General features: G+C 37.8%; 1 protein-coding gene across 9 annotated transcripts in view; it reads left to right on the top strand.

Moving 5' to 3' along the window:
• Myo9a (myosin IXA) overlaps nucleotides 1-23952 on the top strand; it is a 231482-nt gene that overhangs the window by 106119 nt on the left and 101411 nt on the right. For 8 of the 9 annotated variants that reach the window (XM_045160720.1, XM_045160723.1, XM_045160726.1 and 5 more), the window contains 4 exons: nucleotides 3347-3468; nucleotides 10449-10590; nucleotides 13221-13416; nucleotides 23170-23289. In XM_045160720.1, the coding sequence (XP_045016655.1) occupies nucleotides 3347-3468; nucleotides 10449-10590; nucleotides 13221-13416; nucleotides 23170-23289 (580 nt within the window). The remainder of the gene's footprint in view (nucleotides 1-3346; nucleotides 3469-10448; nucleotides 10591-13220; nucleotides 13417-23169; nucleotides 23290-23952) is intronic. The other variant, XM_045160724.1, reaches the window with a different exon arrangement.

Raw genomic sequence — 23952 nt, 5'->3', positions numbered from 1 at the left:
AAAAAAAGTTATTTTAAACAGGTATAAGGTAAGAGAAAATAAGTTGTAAGATAGACCAGATGAAAAGACCCTGCCGATCAATAACGCACACCCAAAATACATACAGCACATTTGTATAGCTCTAAAATTCTAAAAACAATATAAAAGTTCCCAGAGGAATGAAAAGGTAGTATGTTTAGAGATGTAACAATAGTACTGGCAGTCTTTTTTTTTTTTTTTTTTTTTTTTTTAGGAAACAGTGGAAGGTAGAAGACAATGGGATACTTCCTTAAAATGGAAGCATGTCATTGAGGCATGCTTATTAGGCTACTTTATTCCTAATTATAGCTTAATGTGTAAGAAGAAATGAACAGTAAAAATTATTTTTGAAAGTGGCTGAATCTAAATGAACAGATTACAGTATTAGAAAAGAACTTTATAATACTACTTAATGTTTAAGTAGAAAAAGGATAGAAAAAAATTATCAAACATTAACCAAAAACACTTTTTTGCTGTTACTATCATATATAAAACATTACAAGATGTAAAAGGAAATATGTTTAAGATGATCAGTTCTTTAGGAAATATGCTGTCCTAAGTTGATGGATATCTGATACAGTATCCTCATGAATATATACATGAAGCAAAAATTAACTAAAACTAAAGTAAGAATACATTCACAACTACAATGTGAAATTTAACGTGGTACATTTACACTGAATAGCTGGTAGACCAAACGTTCAGACAACCAATAGGAAGCCAAGCATGGTGGTTCACACCTTTAATCCCAGCACTTCGATGGCAGAGGTAGGAGGATCACCATTAGTTTGAGGCCACCCTGGCAGTACATAGTGAATTCCAGGTCAGCCTAGGGTAGAGCGAGACCCTACCTAAAACAAAACAAACAACAACAATAAAAAATGAGCTGGAGAGATGGCTTAGCAGTTAAGACACTTGCCTGTGAAGCCTAATAACTCCTGTTCAAATTCTTCAGATCCCACATACAGCCAGATGCAGCAGTGACTCAAGCATGCTCACAAAGTGTCGCATGTGTATGGAGTTCATTCACAGCAGCTGGAAAGGCCCTGGTGCACCCATTATCTCTCTTTCTCTCTCCAAAAAAATATAGATTTAGTCTCTGAGGAGAAAAAGACTGAAAAAAAAAAAAAGAAAGAAAAGAGAAGAGAAGAGAAGAGAAAAGAAGGAAAAAAAGAAAGAACAGAAAACCAGTAGGATTATATTAGAGTTACAGCATCTGTAAGATGAGCTGGCCATCCATTGTTCTTGACCTTCAGATAGTAGGATACATGACATTTCTTTATCTCAGTAGAACTGACAGGGAATAAGTAGACATATAATTAAAAATCTGTCCAAAACGAAATTGGGAGTCTAGTTTGGCCCACTGGTTAGTTCTCCCGAAATTGGAAGAATATTAGGCTGACACAAACATGGTATCGAAAAAAAAAGTGAGACAATTCTCAGTTTATGTTAGGAAACTATGTTAACATCAATACCCAAATCTGTTATGGTTGTAATTATAAGTATAAATTACAAGTTTTACTCAAACTCAGGAAAATTCTAAATAAATGTTAAAATCTAATGGAACACAAAAAGCAATAATACCGGCTGGAGAGATGGCTTAGCAGTTAAGGTGCTTGCCTGTGAAGCCTAATGACCCATGTTAGACTCTTCCGATCCCATGTAAGCTGGACGCACAAAGGTGAGGCAAATGCAAGATCGCACATGCCCACTAGTTGGTGCAAGCCCCTGGTGTTCAATTTCAGAGGCCTGGCATGTCAATTGTCTCTCTCTGTTTGGGTGTTGTTTTTTCTTTTTCCTCTCTTTTTATTTTTTATTTCTATTTTTTTGAGTTAGGGTCTCACTCTAGCTCAGGCTGACCTGGAATTCACTATGCAGTCTCAGGGTAGCCTTGAACTCTCGGTGATCCTCCTAACTCTGCTTCCTGAGTGCTGGGATTAAGGCATGTGCCACAATACCTGGCTGTTCCAAAGATTTTATTTTGCTAAAGTTAGATGTCTATGAATTCCATATGACTTATATTACCTATCACTGATGATAATGACATTTCACATTACCCAGAAATTTTATTTCATTAAATTTGATAGTGATGATCCATAAAGTCCTCAGACTGTTTTGATGGTTATTCGTCAGTGTGGGAGAGGTTAGGCTTTTACATTGTATGTTTTCTTTTGTGGAACCATCAGTCTGTGTTAATAAAATCCAGGCCTAAATCTTGATTACTGTGGTCTTTAAAAAAAAAAAAAAAACACTTGAGGGCTGGAGAGATGGCTTAGCAGTTAAGCGCTTGCCTGTGAAGCCTAAGGACCCTGGTTCGAGGCTCGATTCCCTAGGACCCATGTTAGCCAGATGCACAAGGGGGCGCACGCATCTGGAGTTCGTTTGCAGTGGCTGGAAGCCCTGGTGCGCCCATTCTCTCTCTTTATCTGCTTCTTTCTCTCTCTGTCACTTTCAAATAAATAAATAAAAATTAACCAAAAAAATAAAAAAAGAAAAAAACACTTGATAGCTTCCATAATTATATACAATAGGCCTTAATAATTACCTCCCACTTCCACTTATCCCCTCACAAATCTACTTTCCATCATATCCTCTACCCCTCTCAGTCTCTCTTTTTTATTTTGATGTCATCATCTGTTCCTCCTAATATGAAGGTCTTGTATACCAGGCACTGAGAGGTCATGGATATTCAGGCCATTTTGTGTCTGGAAGATTGCATTGTAAGCAGTCCTACCCTTCTTTTGGCTCTTGCTGCCACTCTTTCACAGTAGACCCTGAGCCTTGGAAGATAAGAGATGTCTCATTGCTAGACACTCCATTGTCATTTCTTCTCAGCACTGTGGTGACTTTTGAGTCATTTCAATGGTCACTGCTATCTGAAAAGAGAAGCTTCTCTAACCAAAAGTGAGAGTGCCATTAATATATGGGTATAAACATTATAAAAGTGTTTATAGGACAATTTGATGGGCATAATATATGCACTTAGCCAGACAATAGTAGGTGTTGCTCCCTTAGGGCTCATGTCCTCTCCTGCCATAAGCTTTTGATTAGGTTTTCAGTACCAGGCCTGTATTGCCTAGAGTACTGTAGTCTTTGGAATAGGATTCCAACTAAAAAATTTGGTTACCAGTTGCTTTTTCAAGAAAGCTGATAATCACTGTCAAGGGTTGCACAATCCATAATATGGACTGGTGACTAACAACAACAAAAGGGTTAGCAGTAGACTCTTCTTTTAAGCCTCATTGAAAGCCTTTCAGTACTTCTGATAATATGTTTATTGTTTCCTGCAAGATAAATAAATTATTATTTTGTTATTTGGTTTTCCTAGGAGGAATACAGAACTGAAGGTATCAGCTGGCACAACATAGATTATATTGATAATACTTGCTGCATAAATCTTATTAGCAAAAAGCCAACAGGACTACTGCATCTCTTAGATGAAGAAAGCAAGTGAGTATGCTTCTTTCCAGTTTTGCTATTATTCACCATTGTGCTTTTTAAAAAAAATATTTTTTTGAGCCAGTGTGCTGGTGTATGCCTTTAATCCCAGCACTCACGAGGCAGGTCTAGGAGGATTGCCATGGGTTTGAGGCCAGCATGAGACTACATAGTGAATGCCAGGTCAGCCTAGACCCTACCTCGAAAAACAAAATTATATATATTTGAAGGCTAGAGGATGGTTTAGTAGTTAAGTCGTTTGCTTGCAAAGCCAAAGGACCCAGGTTCGATTCTTCAGGACCCATGTTAGCCAGATGCACAAGGGGTCGTATGCATCTGGAGTTTGTTTGCTGTGGCTGGAGGCCCTGGTGTGCCCATTCTCTCTATCCCTCTTTCTCTCTGTCAAATAAAATAAAATATTTTAAAAACTCTCATAAATAATAAATTTATTTTAAAAAGACATAGGGCTGGAGAGGTGGCTTGGCAGTTAAGCGCATGCCTGTGAAGCCTAAGGACCCAGTTTCAAGGCTCGATTCCCCAGGACCCACTTAAGTCAGATGCACAAGGGGGTGCACGCATCTGGTGTTCATTTGCAGTGGCTGGAAGCCCTGGCGTGCCCATTCTCTCTCTCTCTTTCTTTGCCTTTTTCTCTCTCTCTTGCTCTCAAATAAATAAATAAAAAATAAAAAACAAAATTTTAAAAGATATATATTTGAAGAAAGGTCTCATAGTATAACCTTATCTGGCTTCACTTGCTATATAATCCATATTAGTCTCAAACTCACAGTAGCATTTCTGCTTCATTCTCTTGAGTGGTAAGATCAAACACATTTACCATCATGTTCAGCTCTTGAATTGAATTTTAAATAGATGAGTCTGTAGCTTCATGTTTAGCAGCAAGCAATGTTATAAAAGTTTAGTGATGTTGTTGTGACTGTATATGTGCCAAGTGGCAACATGTGCCAAGTATTTGCTTTTTGTGTTAAATTCCAATTTTAAATATAAACCTCAGCTTCATGCAGCATTTTCTAGAGTCAGTGCTATGTAAGATAATATTTAAGGGCCTGGAGAGATTCCTTGGTACCTAAGGTGCTTGTCTGCAGAGCCTAATGACCCAAATTTGATTCTTAGTGCTCACTTAAAGCCAGACTCACAAAATGGCGCTTTTGTCTGGAGTCTGTTTGCAGTGGCTGAAGGCCCTGGAGTGCCCAATTCTGTCTGTCTGCTTCTCTTCTTCTGTTTCTCTCTGCTTGCATATAAACAAAAATATTTTCAAAAACTTAAAATAATACTTGTACTTAAAATTGCGTAAGAACTAACAAATCTAGAATTCAAAGAGAATGAAATAAGGATATGTATAGCATTTTCATGACTTTAGTAAAAAAAAAATCTGGAAATGGGGGCTGGAGAGATAGCTTAGTGGTTAAGGTGCTTGTCTGCAAAGCCAAAGGATGACAGTTTGATTCCCCAATACCCGTGTAAAGCCATATGAACAAAGTGGCGCATGCATTTGGAGTTTATTTGCAGCGGGTGGAGGCCCTGCCATGCCCATTCTCTCATATTCTCTCTCTCTCTCTCTCTCTCTCTCTCTCTCTCTCTCTCTCTCTCTCTCTCCAATAAATAAGAATAAAATATTTAAAAAATATCTGGAAATTGAATTAATTAATTCCTAGCTTAATATTGGTAATTGACTATCATAGATAGGATGATTGTGCCAGGCTTGTATGAGAAAATGTAGTTATTAAGTGACTCCTTTTTATTTTCAGAAATACCTTGTTATATGTCACCCACTTTTTTGTTTGTTTGTTTTTGAGGTAGGGTCTCACTCTAGCCCAGGCTGACCTGGAATTCACTATGGAGTCTCGGTGGCCTCGGACTTGTGGCAATCCTCCTACCTCTGCCTCCCAAGTGCTGGGATTAAAGGTGTGCGCCACCATGCCTGGCCCGAGTCTTGTGGTTTTTTTTTTTTTTTTTTTTTTTTTTTTTTTTGAGGTAAGGTCTCACTCTAGCCCAGGCTGACCTGGAATTGAGTATGGAGTCTCAGGTTGGCCTCGAGCTCATGGTGATTCTCCTACCTCTGCCTCCTGAGTGTTGGGATTAAAGGCGTGCACCACCACACCTGGCATATGTCCCCCTCTTAACATGTCAATAACACAAAATTTCTATATACAAGGGCTGGAGAGATGGCATAGCGGTAAGGCACTCACTTGCAAAGCTTAACATAATGACTCAGGTTCGGTTCCCCAATACCCACGTAAGCCAGATGCACAAGGTGGCACCTGCATTTTGAGTTCATTTGCAGTGGCTGGAGGCCCTGGCGTGCCCATTGTCTTTGTCTATCTCTCTTTTCTCTCTCTGCTTGCATATAAATAAATAAATAAAAATATTTAAAAAATCCTACATGCAAATAGAAATTGAAATAGCAAAATAGAAATATCAGTTAATATTTAATACAAATATAAATTATTATAAAGTATTAATAAACAATAAACTACAAGCTGTTATGTATAGTATTCACCATCAACTTACTCTGTTGCTAGACTATTTCTAGTAATTTAAGTGAATTACAAAAAAAAAATTATTGTGCTGGGCATGGTGGCACACGCCTTTAATCCCAGCACTAGGGAGGCAGAGGTAGGAGGATCGCTGAGAGTTCGAGGCCACCCTGAGACTACATAGTGAATTCCAGGTCAGCCTGAGCCAGAGTGAGACCCTACCTTGAAAAACAAAACAAAAAACAACAACAAAAAATTATTGCAATTTTTTGTTCAAAGTTTTATAAATGTTCCTTTGTCTCTAGAAGTATATATGGTCTCTTACAAAGGTTGGCCTTTTTTTTTTTTTTTAACCCAAAGCCTTTTCTATGAACTTCCTCTCAGAGGCTAGGCAGCAATCTTGCTCTGCTTGTCCACAAGCAGCTTGATTTTATTTATTTATTTATTTATTTATTTATTTATTTATTTATTTTTTGGTTTTTCAAGAGTCTCACTCTAGCTCAGGCTGACCTGAAATTAACTATGTAGTCTCAGGGTGGCCTCGAACTCACGGCGATCCTCCTACCTCTGCCTCCCAAGTGCTGGGATTAAAGGTGTGCGCCACCACGCCCGGCTTGGATTTTTTTTTTTTCTCCCGAGGTAGGGTCTTGCTCTAGCCCAGGTTGACCTGGAATTCACTATGTAGTCTTACAGTGGCCTTGAACTCATGGCAATCCTCCTACCTCTGCCTCCCAAGTGCTGGGATTATTTTTATTTATTTGAGAGGGGGGGAGTGGGGGGGAGAGAATGTAAATGAATGGGCCTGCCAGGGACACTACAAACACACACAAACTCACTCTAGATGTATGTATGCACCACCATATGCATATGGCTTATGTGGGTACTGAGGAATTGAATCTGGACCCATAGACTTTGTAGGCAAACTCCTTGACTGGTAAGCTATCCCTCCAGCCCCTGGTTGTTAGTTCTTAGCTCTGCTTTCATGCTTTGCCACTAATGTGTGCTTAGGAAATTTTCAAAATCATAGGTAATTGTGATATCCATTATTGATACTGTTGTTGATAATGTAATAAGCAGTTTTTTTAGTTTGAGGTATTTCATGGTAACAAATTATATGAACAGTAAATGGTAGATTTGAGATTAAAGCCCTCCGGATAATGCTGAGTTAAATATTATTTCACTTTGAAATATTGAAGCATATGACTTCCTTAATAATAGTTAGGTTTTAGAGTCCAATGTTTGGGATTTACATCCCGTCTTCATTTACTGCCCTCTTTCAGGCTCTTAATTTTTCTTGCATGTAAAAATGAAATGAAATCTGAACATGATGATATGTGCCTGTAAATGATGCAAACAAATATTTAGGTGGTAAGATACTTGCCTGAGAAGCTTAATGACCCAAGTTCAACTCCCCAGAGCCCATGTTAGCCAGATACACAAAGTCACATGTGCAAAAGGTGGTTTATTGTCTGTAATTATGGAAGTTGTCAATAATAAAAAATAAAAAGAATAATTTCAACTGAAAAAATAATTTTATTCTGGGCTGGAGATGCAGTTTAGTTGGTAGAGCGCTTGCCAAACCTGCACAAGGTCCTGGATTTGATCCTCAGTACTTACATAAGTCAGGCATGGTGGTGCAGGGTATAACCTCAGGACTAGGGAGGTAGAAGCAGGATTCAGGAGGAGTTCAAGGTTATCTTCAGCTACATAGCATGTGGCATGCAAGATTCTGTCTACATTTTTGTTTTTGTTCTATGGAATTAAGTAATGTGGAATATATCCTTAACAGTGGTCCTGCTTTATGCCAGCAGTTTGGAATGCTCTAGTGTGCATGAGTTAAGCGTTAGAAGAAGCCTTGGTAATTCTCATCTGTGCTACTTCGTGGCAGTGTGATGCTGGCCTAGTTAGTCAAGCTAGATTCTGTAGGACACTGTGGGGCTTTTATGAAGGAGGACTGGCACAAGTAAGGCCCCGAGTTAGTGTATGGGTAGGCTGTTGGCAGCGTGATCAGGCTTTCCTATGGTAACCAAAGTTGTGCTGCTGACAACAGTGAAGCATCTTAAAGCCTTTAAAAACACTAGAATTTCAGGTTTCCAACTTGTTGAATCAGAATCCACATTTTATCAGAGATTGTGATTAAGATTAATACATTCATTGGGAATAGCATTTTTTAAAATTTTTTTTTATTATTTTTTTTAAAAGGTTGCTACCTTTTTTTTTTTTCAAATTTATTTATTTATTTATTTGAGAGCGACAGACACAGAGAGAAAGACAGATAGAGGGGGAGAGAGAGAATGGGCGCGCCAGGGCTTCCAGCCTCTGCAAACGAACTCCAGACGCGTGTGCCCCCTTGTGCATCTGGCTAACGTGGGTCCTGGGGAACCGAGCCTCGAACCGGGGTCCTTAGGCTTCATAGGTAAGCGCTTAACCGCTAAGCCATCTCTCCAGCCCTTTTTTAAATTTTTTTTTGTTCATTTTTTATTTATTTATTTGAGCGCGACAGACATAGAGAGAAAGACAGATAGAGGGAGAGAGAGAGAATGGGCGCGCCAGGGCCTCCTGCCACTGCAAACGAACTCCAGACGCGTGCGCCCCCTTGTGCATCTGGCTAACGTGGGACCTGGGGAACTGAGCCTCGAACCGGGGTCCTTAGGCTTCACAGGCAAGCGCTTAACCGCTACGCCATCTCTCCAGCCTGGGAATAGCATTTTGCTAGTCTTACCTGCTCATAGGAATTACCTTATGAATTTGTAAAACACTATATTAAAGTCACTACCTTGATCAACTAATTCACAGTCATAATAGGTAATGTCCAGAGCTCAACCTGGGATCTTCCTCAGTCACTCTCTACCTTATTCTTTGAGGCAGGGTCTCTTATTGAATATAGAGCTCACCAATTTGGCTAGACTAGAGATCCACTACCACCACCCCTGCTTGCATTATAGGTGTGAGTCAGCATGACAAGCATTTTACATGGGAATGGGGATCTGAACTGGTCACTGCTTGTAGAATAAGCACTTTACCCACTGAGTCCTTTCCATATCCCCAGTAGTACTTCTAAGGCTGCTTTCACAGGTACCCTTGGGGAGCATTAGAAAAGAACTTTAAAATGAGCCTAGTAAGCTCTACTATAGCTTTTTTTTCTAGCTTGTTTCTCTTGTACTTTTCAAAGTTTCTTCCCAATTTCCAAAGTCTTCTGAAAAAGTTCATGGTCAGGAGTATAGTAACAGCAATGACACCACTTCTGAGTATTGGTTTTCTGTATTAGCATTCCATCAGTATGCTGAGAAAAACAACTTAAAGGAGGGAGGACTTAATTTGTGCTCACAGTTTCACCAGCTCTTTTTAAAAAATTTTTTAAACATTTTATTTATTTGAGAGCTACAGACAGAGAAAGAGTCAGAGAGAGGGAGAGAATGGGCGTGCCAGGGCTTCCAGCCACTGCAAACGAACTCCAGATGTGTGCGTCCCCTTGTGCATCTGGCTAATGTGGGTCCTGGGGAATTGAGCCTCGAACTGGGGTCCTTAGGCTTCATAGGCAAGCGCTTTAACTGCTAAGCCATCTCTCCAGCCTGTCACCAGCTCTTAATAATACTTAGTGCATATGTCTTACCTCATATGTCTTTCTGTGAATCTTCTGGTTTTCTCCAACAACTTTTTTCTTTTGCTTCCTAAGGTTTATGTTCCTAAACTTCCCATCGTGCTGTTTGTTTGCTTGCTTGCTTGCTTATTTATTTATTTATTTATTTAATTAATTAATTTGACCAAGTAATCTAGGTTGACCTGGAACTTGCTTTGTAACCCAGACTCGGCTAGAACTCCTGGAAATCTTTCTTATTTAGCTTTGGAAGTGCTAGGAATATAAACTACAGTTTTCTTGAGGGGTGGTGTATTTGCTCTTGTCCTTATGCTTGCATGGCAAGGTTTACCAATTGAACCATCTCTCCAGCCCACAATTAATTTCAATAGATACTATTGGCATGATTCTCAGATATGAAATACAATTATTAGATATAAATGTATTTGGTATATTTGAAATAGTAATAGATAAAATATAGGTAAGAAAGCTGCTACTTACTTATGTATCAAAAAATAAAGAATGGGTATGGACTTTAAGGATATATTTAAGTAATAAGAGACTGTTTCCTTTTAGGAAGTTATTGGATCCAAAGAATATATGATTCAAGTTTTATTTTGGAGGGAGGGTTTATATTGTTGTAGCACAGTTCAACTTAAACTAAATACCAAATAACCTTTGTTGATTTTTCAGGCCAATTATAAAATATGATCCCTCATCTATAAAATAAGAACCCCTGTCCTTGTTTTACTTACTCCTTAGCTTATAAGAATCCAGTTAGATACTATAGGTAAAATACTTTGTAAATGGCAGGATGGGTTAGATGGCAATGTCATTCTGATGTACTTTTTAGTAATTAATACAATGTTATATTAATGACTATATCTTTGTTGTTTTTTTTTCTTTTCTTTATAATTCAGCTTTCCACAGGCTACAAATCAAACACTGTTGGACAAGTTTAAGCATCAACATGAAGAGAATTCTTATATTGAATTTCCAGCTGTGATGGAGCCTGCATTTATCATAAGACATTATGCTGGAAAAGTAAAATACGGGGTAAAGGTTAGTAAATGTCTTACAGAATATGCTTATAGGACAGAAGCATACTTTTTACTGTGTTGTTATCCCTGGCACACTAGTCTGTTTTTGGAGGCTTTGGTCCTTTAGAAATATTTTATGAGGATAAAACTAAATTTTAGTTTCTGCTTTTTTTTGTTTGTTTTGGGTTTTTGAGGTAGGGTCTCACTCTGGCCCAGGCTGACCTGGAATTCACTGTGTAGTCTCAGGGTGGCCTCAAACTCATGGTGATCCTCCTACCTCTGCCTCCCGAGTGGTGGGATTAAAGGCATGCGCCACCACGCTCGGCTGGATTTAAGTTTGTTTTTTTTTTTTCTTTTGTTTTTAAACGGGGGAGAAGGGAAGGGTCTGGTGTCACTTGTTCATACTGCCCTTGAACTCAGCAATCCTCAGCCTACTAAGTGCTACCACCTGCCTCAGTATAACAGTGTAATTTTTTATATTAAAATTGTTGTGGAAAGCTGTGAAGTTATTTTTATCAGGGGATAAGGTGTGGTTTTAAGAAAAAATTGTTTTGGATACTTTGAGGAAAAGGGGTAGTTTTGGGCAAACAAGACTGGACTCTTAGGAATCAATTAGCTCACTTTGGCTCTTTGGCTCTCCCTTTCCATCCAAGGAAAGCAGTAGGGCTGGGGAGATGGCTCGGTGGACAAAGTGCTTGATGTGCCAGAGGTGTACCTGAGTTCACATCTGCAGACTCCATGTCAAAGTCTGAAGCTGTGATGGGTATTTCTGGTCCCATTGTGCCTATGGTGAGATGGGGGACAGAGAGAAGTGGGCCAGCTTTCCTGGCAAATGAAGCGATGAACAAGAGACCCTGCCTCAAATGAGGTGGAAGACATGGATCAACCCAGAAAGTTGTCCTCTGACCTCCACATGCGTGTCATGGCATACACTGCCTGCATTCACATATATGAGGATGCATATACAAATGCACCTCAAAATATGAAAAATAATAAGTGTAGCAATAGAAATGGAAAAGATCCAGATGGTTATTAAAATATGCATTGGAGAAATCCACATACTTTAGTGATGTTCTAGATGACTAAGTGACATCTCTCTGGAAATGATTTGTATATTGGAAGTGCCATATTCTGAGATGGTACAGACAAGAACAAGTCTTAGACACAGTCTCAAAAGCAGAAACTTGAGCCTGTTGTGAAGTGTGGAATGTACACATATCTAAAATGTGTAGATTTCTTTTCTATATCCTTTTTAAGCTGTTTCCCTTTATTGGTGACATCTAACCCAACTTTTGTCATCCCTAGTTTTACTTTTTACTTAATTTCATATAAGGAGTGTATGTTAACAAATAAGTAGAAAGTAAACTATGATGAAAGGATAAAAACTAGTATAATTATATAATCATTGGACAAAGTAGACAAATGCCAGAAACATTGTTGGATTTAAAAGGGACATTTCATAATGATAAAAGTGGCCAGCTAACAAAGTTAACCAGAATTTGTGTGTACCTTATGACTGATTTAAACTTTAACTGTGTCAGTTATTTGACAATTTATGGACAAAATATAGTCCTATCATTTAAGTATCTGCAGGACTTATAGTACTCTTTATACCTGATAGCTGTAATTTAATTAATTGTGATAGTCAAAATATTCAGCTCTCTTCAGCTCACTTTCCTGTTCTGTAAAATGTGGATATCATCAGTTTCAAAAAGTTGTTAAATGAGACAATATATGCAAAGTTTTTAGAAGGGCACAGGCTAAGTAACATCTAATAAATTTTACCTACTATTATTAGTATTCTTACCATATCCTACTTGGACAAGAATGCTCTCCTGAGCCTTCTTTCCTTTCCCCACATTCTTTCTGTAGTCTTCTCCATTCAGTATCTTCATCCATCTAGTACTTAAACCCCAAATAAGGGTGAGACATAATTTCCTCATTCTCTCATCACATTCACATCTACCAGCAAGTCCTTTGTTTTTACCTGTCGTACCAAATATGGCAACTATTTTTCATTCCTTTCACTGCCATCTGCCTGCTCTATCACTGTCAGATTTTATCTCGTTAACTGCGGAAATCTATTCTCCCTTCTTTGTTCTCTTTACTACTCATCTTCTTTGCAGCAGCAGCTGTTTGTTTATAAAACAGCAGTTGATTGTTGCCATTACTTTTCCAGTGGCTTTCCTTTCTACTAAATAAATAATACAGTAAGATAAAATTGTCATCTCAGGCTTATAGACCCTAAATATGCTATTTATTTGGGTAAATTTTCACCACTCTCACTTTTTGCCCACTCTGCCATTCCCTGACCTTCCTGCTCTTCTAACCTCCCTAGCACCCCACATAGACAATAAATGAGGTGTTCCTTTTGCTTGTCTTCTTTCCAGCTTTCTTTATTTAACACCCCTTCAAAGCATCCATCCAACAAATCACAATAAAATCTGGATATTCACTCTAACTTACATCTAGAGGAATTCAGTGGTTCCAGAATTGGATGGCAGCTTATAGAAGTTATCTGTTATGGATAGCTACCCAAAACAAAAGTCGTTTTTATCATATCTTAATTCATTCACTGTTCACACACATCACTTGTCATATTCTTATTTTAATAACTTTTTCACAAATAACACTGGTACTTTTTTCATATAGGATTTTCGAGAAAAAAATACAGATCATATGCGTCCAGACATTGTAGCTCTTCTGAGAAGTAGCAAGAATGCATTTATCTCTGGGATGATTGGAATTGATCCTGTAGCTGTTTTCCGATGGGCAGTACTCCGAGCTTTTTTCAGAGCCATTGTTGCTTTCAGGGATGCTGGGAAAAGACACATTCAGAAAAAAAGTGGTAAGCAGTAATTATTAGCATTCTTCCATGCTTCATTGTTTTACAGCTCTTGTTCCAAGAGGTACACTCATAATAAGAATAATAATTTTCATTTATTCTGTTGTCTCACTAAGCTCTAACATCATTTTTCATAAGTAATGTGTATACTATATATGAATACATCACTCACTATTGATAAGAAATAGTTAGTATAAAACAGCTGGTAGTATCCACTCAATAAATCATTGTGATGATTTAGAGATAATTTTAGCATTTTAAAATATTTTGTTCTTATTATTTCTCCTGCAAATACAACCATAATTTAATATGAAAATAAAAATTAGGAGAAAGAAAAGCTGGGATGAATCCTTTGTACTGGTATCATTTCTATTTTATTTTTTATTTTTATCTCTTTTCTTGACTGTTTTTCTTTTTTTGAGGTTGTGTCTCACTGTAGCCCAGGCTGACCTGGAACTCATTCTGTAGCTCCAGGCTGGCCACAAACTTACAGTGCTCCTCCTACCTCTGCCTCCCAAGTGTTGGGATCAAAGGCGTGCACCACCACGTTTGGTTCTTGACTGATTTTATAACTTACAGATGCTTTTCTTTCTCATTGAACAATTAATATTGCATCTGTTCTAGAAATGTTAACTTTCTTTTCCCTTTAACTTTCATTTAGTTTATTGAGGTTTGAAATTGAAATGTAGAAGTGATGTTTTTTTTCTCTTTTAGCATTAAAATATCTAATTTGATATTGTGTAGGAGGGCAACTTCAGGAGCGCTGTGGCCTATTGGAATGTGCAGTGTTGCTTGCTATGGCTATAGTCTTAGACCATTGGTGCTTATTTAGAAATTTTTTTTTTTTTTTTCAAAGTAGGGTTTCATTGTAGTCCAGGCTGACCTGGAATTCACTATGTAGTCTTAGGGTGGCCTCGAACTCATAGCTATCCTCCTACCTCTGCCTCCCTAGTTGCTGGGATTAAAGGTGTGCACCACCATGCCCGGCTTAGAACTTTTTAATACAATTGCAGTTGAGACATGCCTTTGTGCAGATTTATGAGAATGTGCCCTTGTTCTGCGATTCCCAGATGGACTTTCATGGCTTTTGGGAAGTACACTAGCAACAAGCCATCAAAGTCAGCCTTTTAAATATTCAAAATGAATGAACTATATTTGGGGAATTATATTTCTAAATGAGAGACCAAGTAATTAAACTTAGTTTTGTTTCTTATGTTTGAATTGGCCTTATTAAAATATAAATAGGGAGAATTATAGCTTATTAGAGAATAAAAGAAAGATTTTAAACATTCTTTGCCTTTTGCAAAGTGATTTATAAGGGTTTATATGCTTTTTAAAGTTTTAAGGAAAATTTCTTTTAAGATGCTTTCTTTTTATGACACACTTAAACAAAACCATTTAAAAATTACTGCTAAATAGCCTGTCACTGAGTAATAGAGCAAAGTTTTCTTCTATATTTATTATTAAATGTTACAGTTTGCAACTTCACATCGCTGAATATTCCTTTAGCATTTACAATTTGTTACTGGTTTGTGCTATTGTTTTATGTCCAGTATCATTGGTTGAGAAATGACATAGATTGTTATTAATGTTAAACAATTCATAATTCTCTATCTTAATAAAATTTAGATTTTTTGTGTGGTTTTGTGTTTTGAGACAGGATCTTACTGTACAGCATAGGCTGGCCTCATTCACTGTGTAGCTCAAGCTGACATCAAACTCATGGTAATCCTTCTGCCACAGTTTCTCAATTGCTTAGACTTAGAGGCTGAGCTATCACACTCAGCCATTTTCTTGTTTATTAATTCAGTGTTTCTTTCTAGGTACCAAGCTTTCATATAACTTTTCTGGTTTGTTTGTTTATTTGTTTTCGAGGTAAGGTCTCATTCTAGCCCAGGGTGACTGGGACTCACTCTGTAGTCCCAGGCTGGCCTCAATCTCACAGTGATCCTCCTACCTCTGCTGGGATTAAAGGTGTGTGCCACCGTACCTGGCTATAATAAATATCTTATTCTAGACTAAAATGTACATATAGAAAAGCATGTAAAACACAAAGGAAGCTTAGTGAAGTCTCACAGAGTAAATCCCTAGTTTCCAAGTATGTTAAGACATCGAACTTTGCCAATACCCCATAGTTCTTCTTTGGATAAACTTTTTAAGTTTCTTAAAGTATTTATAACATAATTTACTTATTTACAAGCAGAGAGAGATCAGGTGTGCCAGAGCCTCCAGCTTCTTCAAATGTGCTGCTTTGTGCATCTGCCTTTATATGAGTACTGGGGAATCAAACCTGGTTTTGCAAGCAAGCGCCTTCACTGCTGACTAAGCTCTCCAGCCCTCACCTGTTCTTAATCTCACAATCCTGGCTGGGCATGGTTAATTTTGAGTTCTGACTCGTCAGATTTTGTTTTGTTTTGTTTTGAGGTAGGGTCTTGCTCTACCCCAAGCTGAAGCTGACCTGGAATTGACTATGTAGTTTCAGGATGGCCTCAGACTCATAGCAGTCTTCCTACCTCTGCCTCCTGAGTGCTAGGATTAAAGGTATGGCCACCATGCCTGGCAAAAAATAATTTTTATACTGGTGTCTTTGTTAGAAGTCATCCTAGGATTCTGCCTGATCCCACTCAGTTCACATTTATTATCTTTTGGTGGGTGTAGGATAAAAAGACACTGTATATTGTAGCATTCAAAACTAGCATATTTTACTGTTAAAATGTTTTGTAGTTGGGTCTGGAAAGATGGCTTAGCTATTAAAGGCATGTGCTTGCAAAGCCTAATAGCCTGGGTTTGATTCTCCAGTAACCATGTAAAGCCAGACGCATGAAGTGGCACATGCTTCTGGAGTTTGTTTGTAGTAGCAGGTGGCCCTGGAGTCCCTATAGCCTGTCCCCCCTGTGCCTCTTTCTCTCTGTCAAATAAATAAATAAATGGTTTATACTAGAGTCAGAATTTTAATAATGTCCACAAATAGTTGTAAACATATTAAGAAGAAACAGGAATTAGAGATGATGTATGCAGATGCAAAATGTGGCAGGTAGAAGGTAACCAAATCCAGATCTTGAAAGCAAACAAGAGCTCAAATATGGTACTTCTGATGAAGATAGATGATGCAGTATATTTTCACTTCCTCTGAGAGCATACTTATGAAAAACTTTTTGCTAATTGTCTCTTGTGTGAACAAGACCTAGTACTCTGCCAGTCCATCTCTTTAGGAGGATTCTTTTTCTCTTTGAGCAAGCCAACTGTGCACAGCTGAGAATAATCAAACTATAATCTACCTTTTCTCCCTTTTGTTTGTATAGCCTTCCAAAATGAAGAAAACAATATTTTAAAGCCTAGAAACAGAGTTACTGCAGCTATTTTTGAAAAAAAAATTATTACACTTACAGATATTACATTGGTTATGTTGTTTGTAACCAGAAAATATTCTTAGTATGTAGTTGTAATGAAGCTGCCTTTTTGGCTCTACTAGAGGGTAGAATGAAAATGGTAGTTATTTGTCTGGGGAATAACAAGGAGGTAGAGAAGAGATGATGCTCTGATTCCCTCTTCCTGAGTAAGAACATGGAGTAGAGATATTATTTAAGGATTAGGTGGGTGTAGGTGACATCATCACTCACCTGTGATTTAGATGGTAGGTAGAACTAAGTACAGTAATATTTTATCTTATTTATTTGAAAAAGAGGGAGAGAATGGGCACACCAGGGCCTCCAGCCACTGCAAACAAACTCCAGGCGCATGCACTACCTTGTGCATCTGGCTTTTGTGGGTCCTGGGGAATCAAACCTGGGTCCTTGGGCTTTGCAGGCAAACGCCTTAACCGCTAAGCCATCCCTCAAGTCCTGTTTGCTGCTTTTGGAGTTGCATAAAATGTATGGCCAAACTGGAAATTTTAGTCAGTCTAAAAAGAGTAGGCAAAGACTAAGAATCTAGCTATGGCACTAGGCTAGGAGATATGAACAAAATTCATTATCTTCAAAATCCAGTGTCTTCATTAACAAGAAGGAAAACTAAAACTACTCACATAGTTTATGCAGGTGGAGAGGTTTAAAGGTTTCTATATAACCTATTCCTATTCCCTGTCCCATTCAGTGGACTGTGTAACTCTAAAGGGCTTCTGTTTGTTTGTATAAGTGAGAGAAGTGTTATAGTGATCCACCAGAAATAACCAAGTAGTGCAGCTGATCTGGAAATCTGTGATCTACAGTACTTTGTCCAAAATTAGACTTATGCTTAAATAGATTTTTGTTAAACAGAAACAAAAACTTGACCATTACTTATAAGTTACAACCTTGTTAAGCATCATGGTGATTAAAAGTAAAGGTTTTTTATGTTATGTTATTTATTTTTATTTATATATTTGTGAGCGAAAGAGGTAGAGAGGGAGAGAGAGAAGAAGAAAAAAAAGGAAGAGAGAACGGGTGTGCCAAGGCCTTTAGCCATTCTAAACGAACTCCAGATGCATGTGCCCCCTTGTGCATCTGGCTTTATGTGGATCCTTTGGCTTTGCAGGCAACCACCTTAATAGCTAAGCCATCTCTGCAGCCCAAGAGTAAAGGTTTTTGATTAAGCACATGAAGCGATAAAGTAGGGTTCTCCATAACAACAGTAGTGAAAAAATCAGGGTAATTATCAGAACTGGGGAAACAAAACACAGGCTTATACTAAACTAGAAAGTGTTTATTGATATTTATTCTTTTTTCATATATGAAGAAGTGCATTTTATGAAATTCTAATGAACACTGTCCATATTCCTTGTTCTTTTGCTTCTCTGTAACCCTAGAAACCAGAAGCCTGTATTCATGAAAATCAGCTGTGTGGCAGTTACTGAAGAGAATTGAAGGGTTTGCAGTTCTTGCTGGGTGGTTTCCCAGTGACTGAGTTCATTTAACCTTAGTCAGAGTTTTATCTACTTCAAAAGCCTTTTAACCCAGAAGTTTTGAGAGGATCAACCAATACTGACTGTAAATGTTATAAGGAAACCTATTATTTTGTATTCTAATTACAAAAAAAAAAAAAAAAAAAGCAGAGGGGTAACTGAGCATTGCAGCTTTCCTAGAAAGTAGTAACAATTGGAGCAATGTGGCCTAACTAAATAGCTTAAAAGGAAAAGCAGTGAGAATGAAACCAGTATAATGGCTTTGAAAAATTCTGCCATATTCCTGGGTATCTGGTTGGTCATGTACCTGTATAGGTTGTATACATACAGTTAGAGCTATGAGAATGCTCAGGCAAGATCAAAGAGTTTCCTGATCTGTCAAGTATGGTGCAAGCAGAAAGTGAAAACCAAGTTAGAATTTTAAATTACCTTGCTTAGTTATTAAAGGTATGCCTTAACATACAGTGATCCTTGGCATAGCCTGAGAAATTGATTGGTTTATAAAACATAAGGTTATCTTTATTCAGTCATTACCTGACCATTAAACTACTTGAGTGGACCCTTGTATGGTCATAAATAATGTAAACTTTAGCTGGTCATGGTGGAGCACACCTTTAATCCCAGCAATCTGGAGGCAGAGGTAGGAGGATCACTGTGAGTTTGAGGCCTCCGTGAGACTACAGAGTGAATTCCAGGTCAGCCTGGACTAGAGCAAGACCCTACCTTGAAAAACAACAATAACAACAAAAAGAATATGAACTTTAGTATAGAAAGGTGTTAACACCTTCAAGAAATAACACCAGGGCTGGAGAGATGGCTTAGCAGTTAAGGCACTTGCCTTAGAGGCCTGAGGACCCAGGTTCAATTCCCCAGTACCCATGTAAACTAGATGCACAAAGTGGTACCTGCATCTGGAGTTTGCTTGCAGTGGCTAGAGGCCCTGATGTACCTATTCTTTCTCTCAATAAGATATTTAAAAAAAAAACCAAACAAACAAACAACACTAATAGAAAATCCTGGACATGAAGGAGAATCAGCTTCCCAGAGTGGCCATAGTATCTAATATACCTAGGGCTTAACACAACATTATGAACATGCAGAGAATCAAGCATGCATGACAGTTTGCAGGAAGAAAGGAATCAATACAAGTTGTCATTGAGGGAAGTCAGACATTGTATTTGAATAGCTTAAGCTATTTTATTTTACCTTATTTAATTTTATTTTAGAGGCAAGTTCTCACTATGCAGTCTTAGCTGGTCTAGTATTTAATATGTAGTCTAGTGTGGCCTTGAACTTCCTATCTCAATCTTCCTGTCTCAGCTCCTGAGTGCTGGGATTACATAAAATTGTTACCACATCTAGCTTAATTTTAAGCTGTTTTAAATATACCTAAAAACCTAAAGGCAACTATTTGAAAGAAATAGAGAATATGAGAACGAAGTGAGTTCATTAATACAGAGAAATTACATATACATATGTAAATATATGGTTAAATATGAGAGATAGTATAAACTTTTTTTTTAACCTTTTATAACCTTCCCCCCTCCCAGTATTCTTTGAAAAAAGCATAGGAAATGAAACAAAAATATATCAAGAGTTCAGTAGCAGATTTGAGCAGGCAGAAGAAAGAGGACATAAAGGTAGAGACAGTTGGAGTTGGTCACTTAGTTTAAAGAACAAGAACCAAAAGGAAGGAGGTGACATGAACACAGTGTCTACTCAGTGTAGAGTGCTTGCCTCACAAGCATGAGGATCTGAGTCTGGACCCCAGCATGCATGTATAGTGCCAAGCATGGTGGGCTGCTCCTGCAATCCCAGAGTTTTGGAGGCAGAGATGGAATCCCTGGGGCTCACTAGTTAGTTGGGAAGAAGAGGGGGTCTGGTGTGATTGGGAAAGAGACAAGGCATAGTAATAGGTAAATAAAATCAAAGCACATTATTACATATGTATATGAGCTAAAATTTTAAAAAGGATTATGTAGTTAGCAAGGTTGTTTATATGCCTGTCATGCAAGTACTCAGAAGGCTGAAAATTTGAAGGCAGCCTTGGCTATCGTGTGAGATCTTGTCTCAGAATCCAGCCATTCAGTCAACCAACCAAATCACAGTTTATGTGACTCTTAGAAAACAACCACCACTGAAAATGCACTTGAAAAATCATCCCAGGACAAACTCGTTACCTCTAAGCAAGAAGAGAGTCACTTTAAAATCTAGGCTATACTAGTAGGCTGGAAAAGACTACTGTGCATATAGTGAAAGCAGAATGAAAAGATGGGATAGAGGTCATTAAAACACTACACTAGATGTGGTGGTGGGATAAAAAGCAATAACAGATATAAACATGCTCCTTAACAAATGACTTTGCCATAACATCGTACATCCAATGGGAAATGGAGTGCAGTGACTTTTGACATATTTAATTCTTAAAACTCTACACAGTAATCCAGTTTTTTTGTTTTGGTTTTTCGAGGTAGGGTCTCAACTCTGGTCCAGGCTGACCTGGAATTAACTATGTAGTCTCAGGGTGGCCTTGAACACATGGCAATCCTCCTACCTCTGCCTCCGTACTGCTGGGATTAAAGGCGTGCACCACCATGCCCTGCTTTTCAGTATTTTTTAATAGCCTGCGCTTTGACATAGAACATAATTTTCACATAATCTTCTTGAATTACTTCTAACTAACTGTTGCAATCAGGTTCGCATTGCTGGTAGAAATCACCCAACCAAAGAGCAGCTTGTGGGGGAAAAAGGTTTATTTTGGCTTACAGGCTCGAGGGGGAAACTCCACAATGGCAGGGAAAATGATGGCATGAACTGAGGGTGGACATCACCCCCTGGCCCACATAAGGTGGACAACAGCAACAGGAGAGTGTGCCAAACACTGGCAAGGGGAAACTGGCTATAAACACCCATAAACCCGCCCCCAACAATACATTGATCCCAGGAGACATTAATTTCCAGCTCTCCATCAGCTGGGAACCTAGCATTCAGACACCTAAGTTTATGGGGTCACCTGAATCAAACCACCATACTAACAGATCATCAAATTAGCTATTGAAAATACTTGGATGATGTGGTTTGCAAAGAGTGTAAATCAGCTCACCTGATCCTCTTCAACTGTCGGTCCAAGTGCAGACCAGTCTAATGGCTATACATTCTTGCTCCAAAATGCCGATCAAGGGGAGTTACTGACTATAGTGAGAACTCAGTATTTGCACCAAAGAGTCTCCCTCCCTCCTTTTCCTCCTTCCTCCCTCCCTCACTTCCTTCTTTTCCTTCCTTTTTGTTTTTTGCTGTAGCCTAGGTTGACCTGGAATTCACTGTGTAGTCTCAGGCTGTCCTTGAACTCACAGTGATCCTACTACCTCTGCCTCCTGAGTGCTGGGATTAAAGGTGTGTACTACCATACCTGGCTAAACTATCTTTTGACTTTGAACTGATGGTAAACTTTGTCTCTTTTTGAAACTTTGAATATCTACAAATATCAATTCTCATATTAAGTAGATGGGTTTATAGTATTTTCTTAGTGCAATTACTTTTTATTATCAAATAAAAATTATTTAAAGTCCACTTTTAAATAGCTTGCTATATCTGTGTATAATATCTGATTTATTGATTATAAGAGTTTCTTTTGCTAGAACTAGATAATAGTCTCTGAATTTAGAAATCATTTTTAAGGAATTATATTGAGACAAGATGATATTCTGTAAAGCTCTTTGAATTAGTCTTCCATTTGTTTAACCTTGAAAATGATTTCTGTGTTAAGAGCTATTTTTAAATTGATACTTCTAATTATACATCAAATACACTACTAGAACTTGAGTTCATTACTTATGTGTCATTTGATTTCCTCCATTACTAAATTTTATAATTTTTAAATTTTATGTTTATTTATTTGAGAGAGAGAATTAATGAGTGCACCAGGGTTTTCAATCCCTGCAAATGAACTCCAGACACATGCACCACTTGTGCATCTAGCTAATGTGGCTGGGTCATGGGGAATTGAACCTTGGTCCTTGGGCTTTGCAGGCAAGCACCTCAACCACTAAGCTCTCTCTCTAGCCCAACTTTATACTTACGTTGTTTTAAAGGCAAAACTATTCAAACATCAGTCCCTAACTTTAAGGTGACTTTTGAGCAAATGATACTCAGAACAGCACCCTTGAAGTATAGAAACTCTGAATTCTAATTCTATTTTAAATCTATTTTATTATTAATAATTAAGATAATGAAGCCCCTACCTTATTGTTGTAATGTCATTAATGTGGGGCTTTGGTCTTTTCTTGAATGTCCTTTCTGTTCTTATCTGCTGGTAGCTCATTTTCTTAAGAAGTGGTGATGAGGTAGAGAATCTCCAGCTATATTTTTAGATTTATGCCTACAAAAGTGCTGCTGGGTTTCCCTGCTCTGTGGTGCTTTTCTACGCACTTTTATCATTGGCACACTTGTTGGTATAATTGCAAGTGTGGTTAATTGCCAGATTTATGAAAGAATTGTTAAATTTTTTGGTGAACTGTTTTGGGGTATATTTCTCTTTGGGATTCTGTCAATGTTGCCAACTGTATGCTAAAGAAATTTCAGACATGAGTATTTTACAAAGTCATACTTTGATATGTCCTTTATACTTTAATATAGAAAAAAATTAATACAGCAATAATTCCCAATACTTTGAATAATAAAACAAACTTTGACTCTCTGAAAAGTACTTTTATTTTCCTCTATTATTTGTCAGTGATTTCCTCAAAGTGGGAAAATCCTTCACATGATTTAATATTTAAAAATATACTCTAAAGATAGTTGGCAGCATTATCTTTGATTCTCCTACTGGTTTGGGCTTACATAATGTCTTTTTCTTTATTTTCCTTTTGCTTCTGAAGGACATGACGATACAGCACCATGTGCGATTTTGAAAAGTATGGATAGTTTTAGCTTTCTCCAACACCCAGTCCACCAGAGGAGCTTAGAGATTCTGCAGAGGTGCAAGGAAGAGAAGTACAGTAAGGCTGCAAATCCTGATTAACCCCATGTTGCCACATACCCATTTGGAAATGGAAACCAAGAGTCTTGTTGGCCAGGATGAGATGTAGACTGCACAGGCATCGTTACCTCTGCAATCAGTTGAGCTGAGAGATGGCAGTGCTTTCTCTTAAAGTGCTGACGCCCCCTGCTCTTTAACTTGGGCATGGTCCTGTTGGCTGTCATCAAGGAGTTGTTAATTACACTCTTAGAGTTATTTGATTGGCTTTTTTTTTTTTTTTAAGTAGCTGATTCTTGGATAAAAATAAACAGTACTTTTTTTTCTTGTTCATTTAAAAAATGCCTTGTTATTGAAATGCAGTTGAAATGAAACAAATTTAAGATAGCAGTTTGGTAAATTTTAATGTATATAAGTATTTACCATAATCATGTTACCTAAATTTCCTCATATCTGGCTGATTTTTATGCTTGCTTATGTTTTCATTTTACCATCAGCAATGCAGGTATTTATGTACCATTGCTAAATCCATTGCTAAATCCATGTAGGCTGGTATCAGAGCAAAATCAGCATGTTTGTGTTCTAGCATGAAAAACAGTAACAGAACCAGGATGCATACCAAGGCTTTGTTTGTTCGTCGTTTAAAATTTGGTATTAAAAGATGCCCTTGGTTTCCATTTCTTTT

The sequence above is a fragment of the Jaculus jaculus genome, chromosome 10 (genome assembly GCF_020740685.1).
Source record: "Jaculus jaculus isolate mJacJac1 chromosome 10, mJacJac1.mat.Y.cur, whole genome shotgun sequence".
Taxonomy (NCBI): domain Eukaryota; kingdom Metazoa; phylum Chordata; class Mammalia; order Rodentia; family Dipodidae; genus Jaculus; species Jaculus jaculus.
The sequence above is the reverse complement of the archived record's forward strand: the minus strand, read 5'-3'. Positions and strand labels throughout refer to the sequence as shown.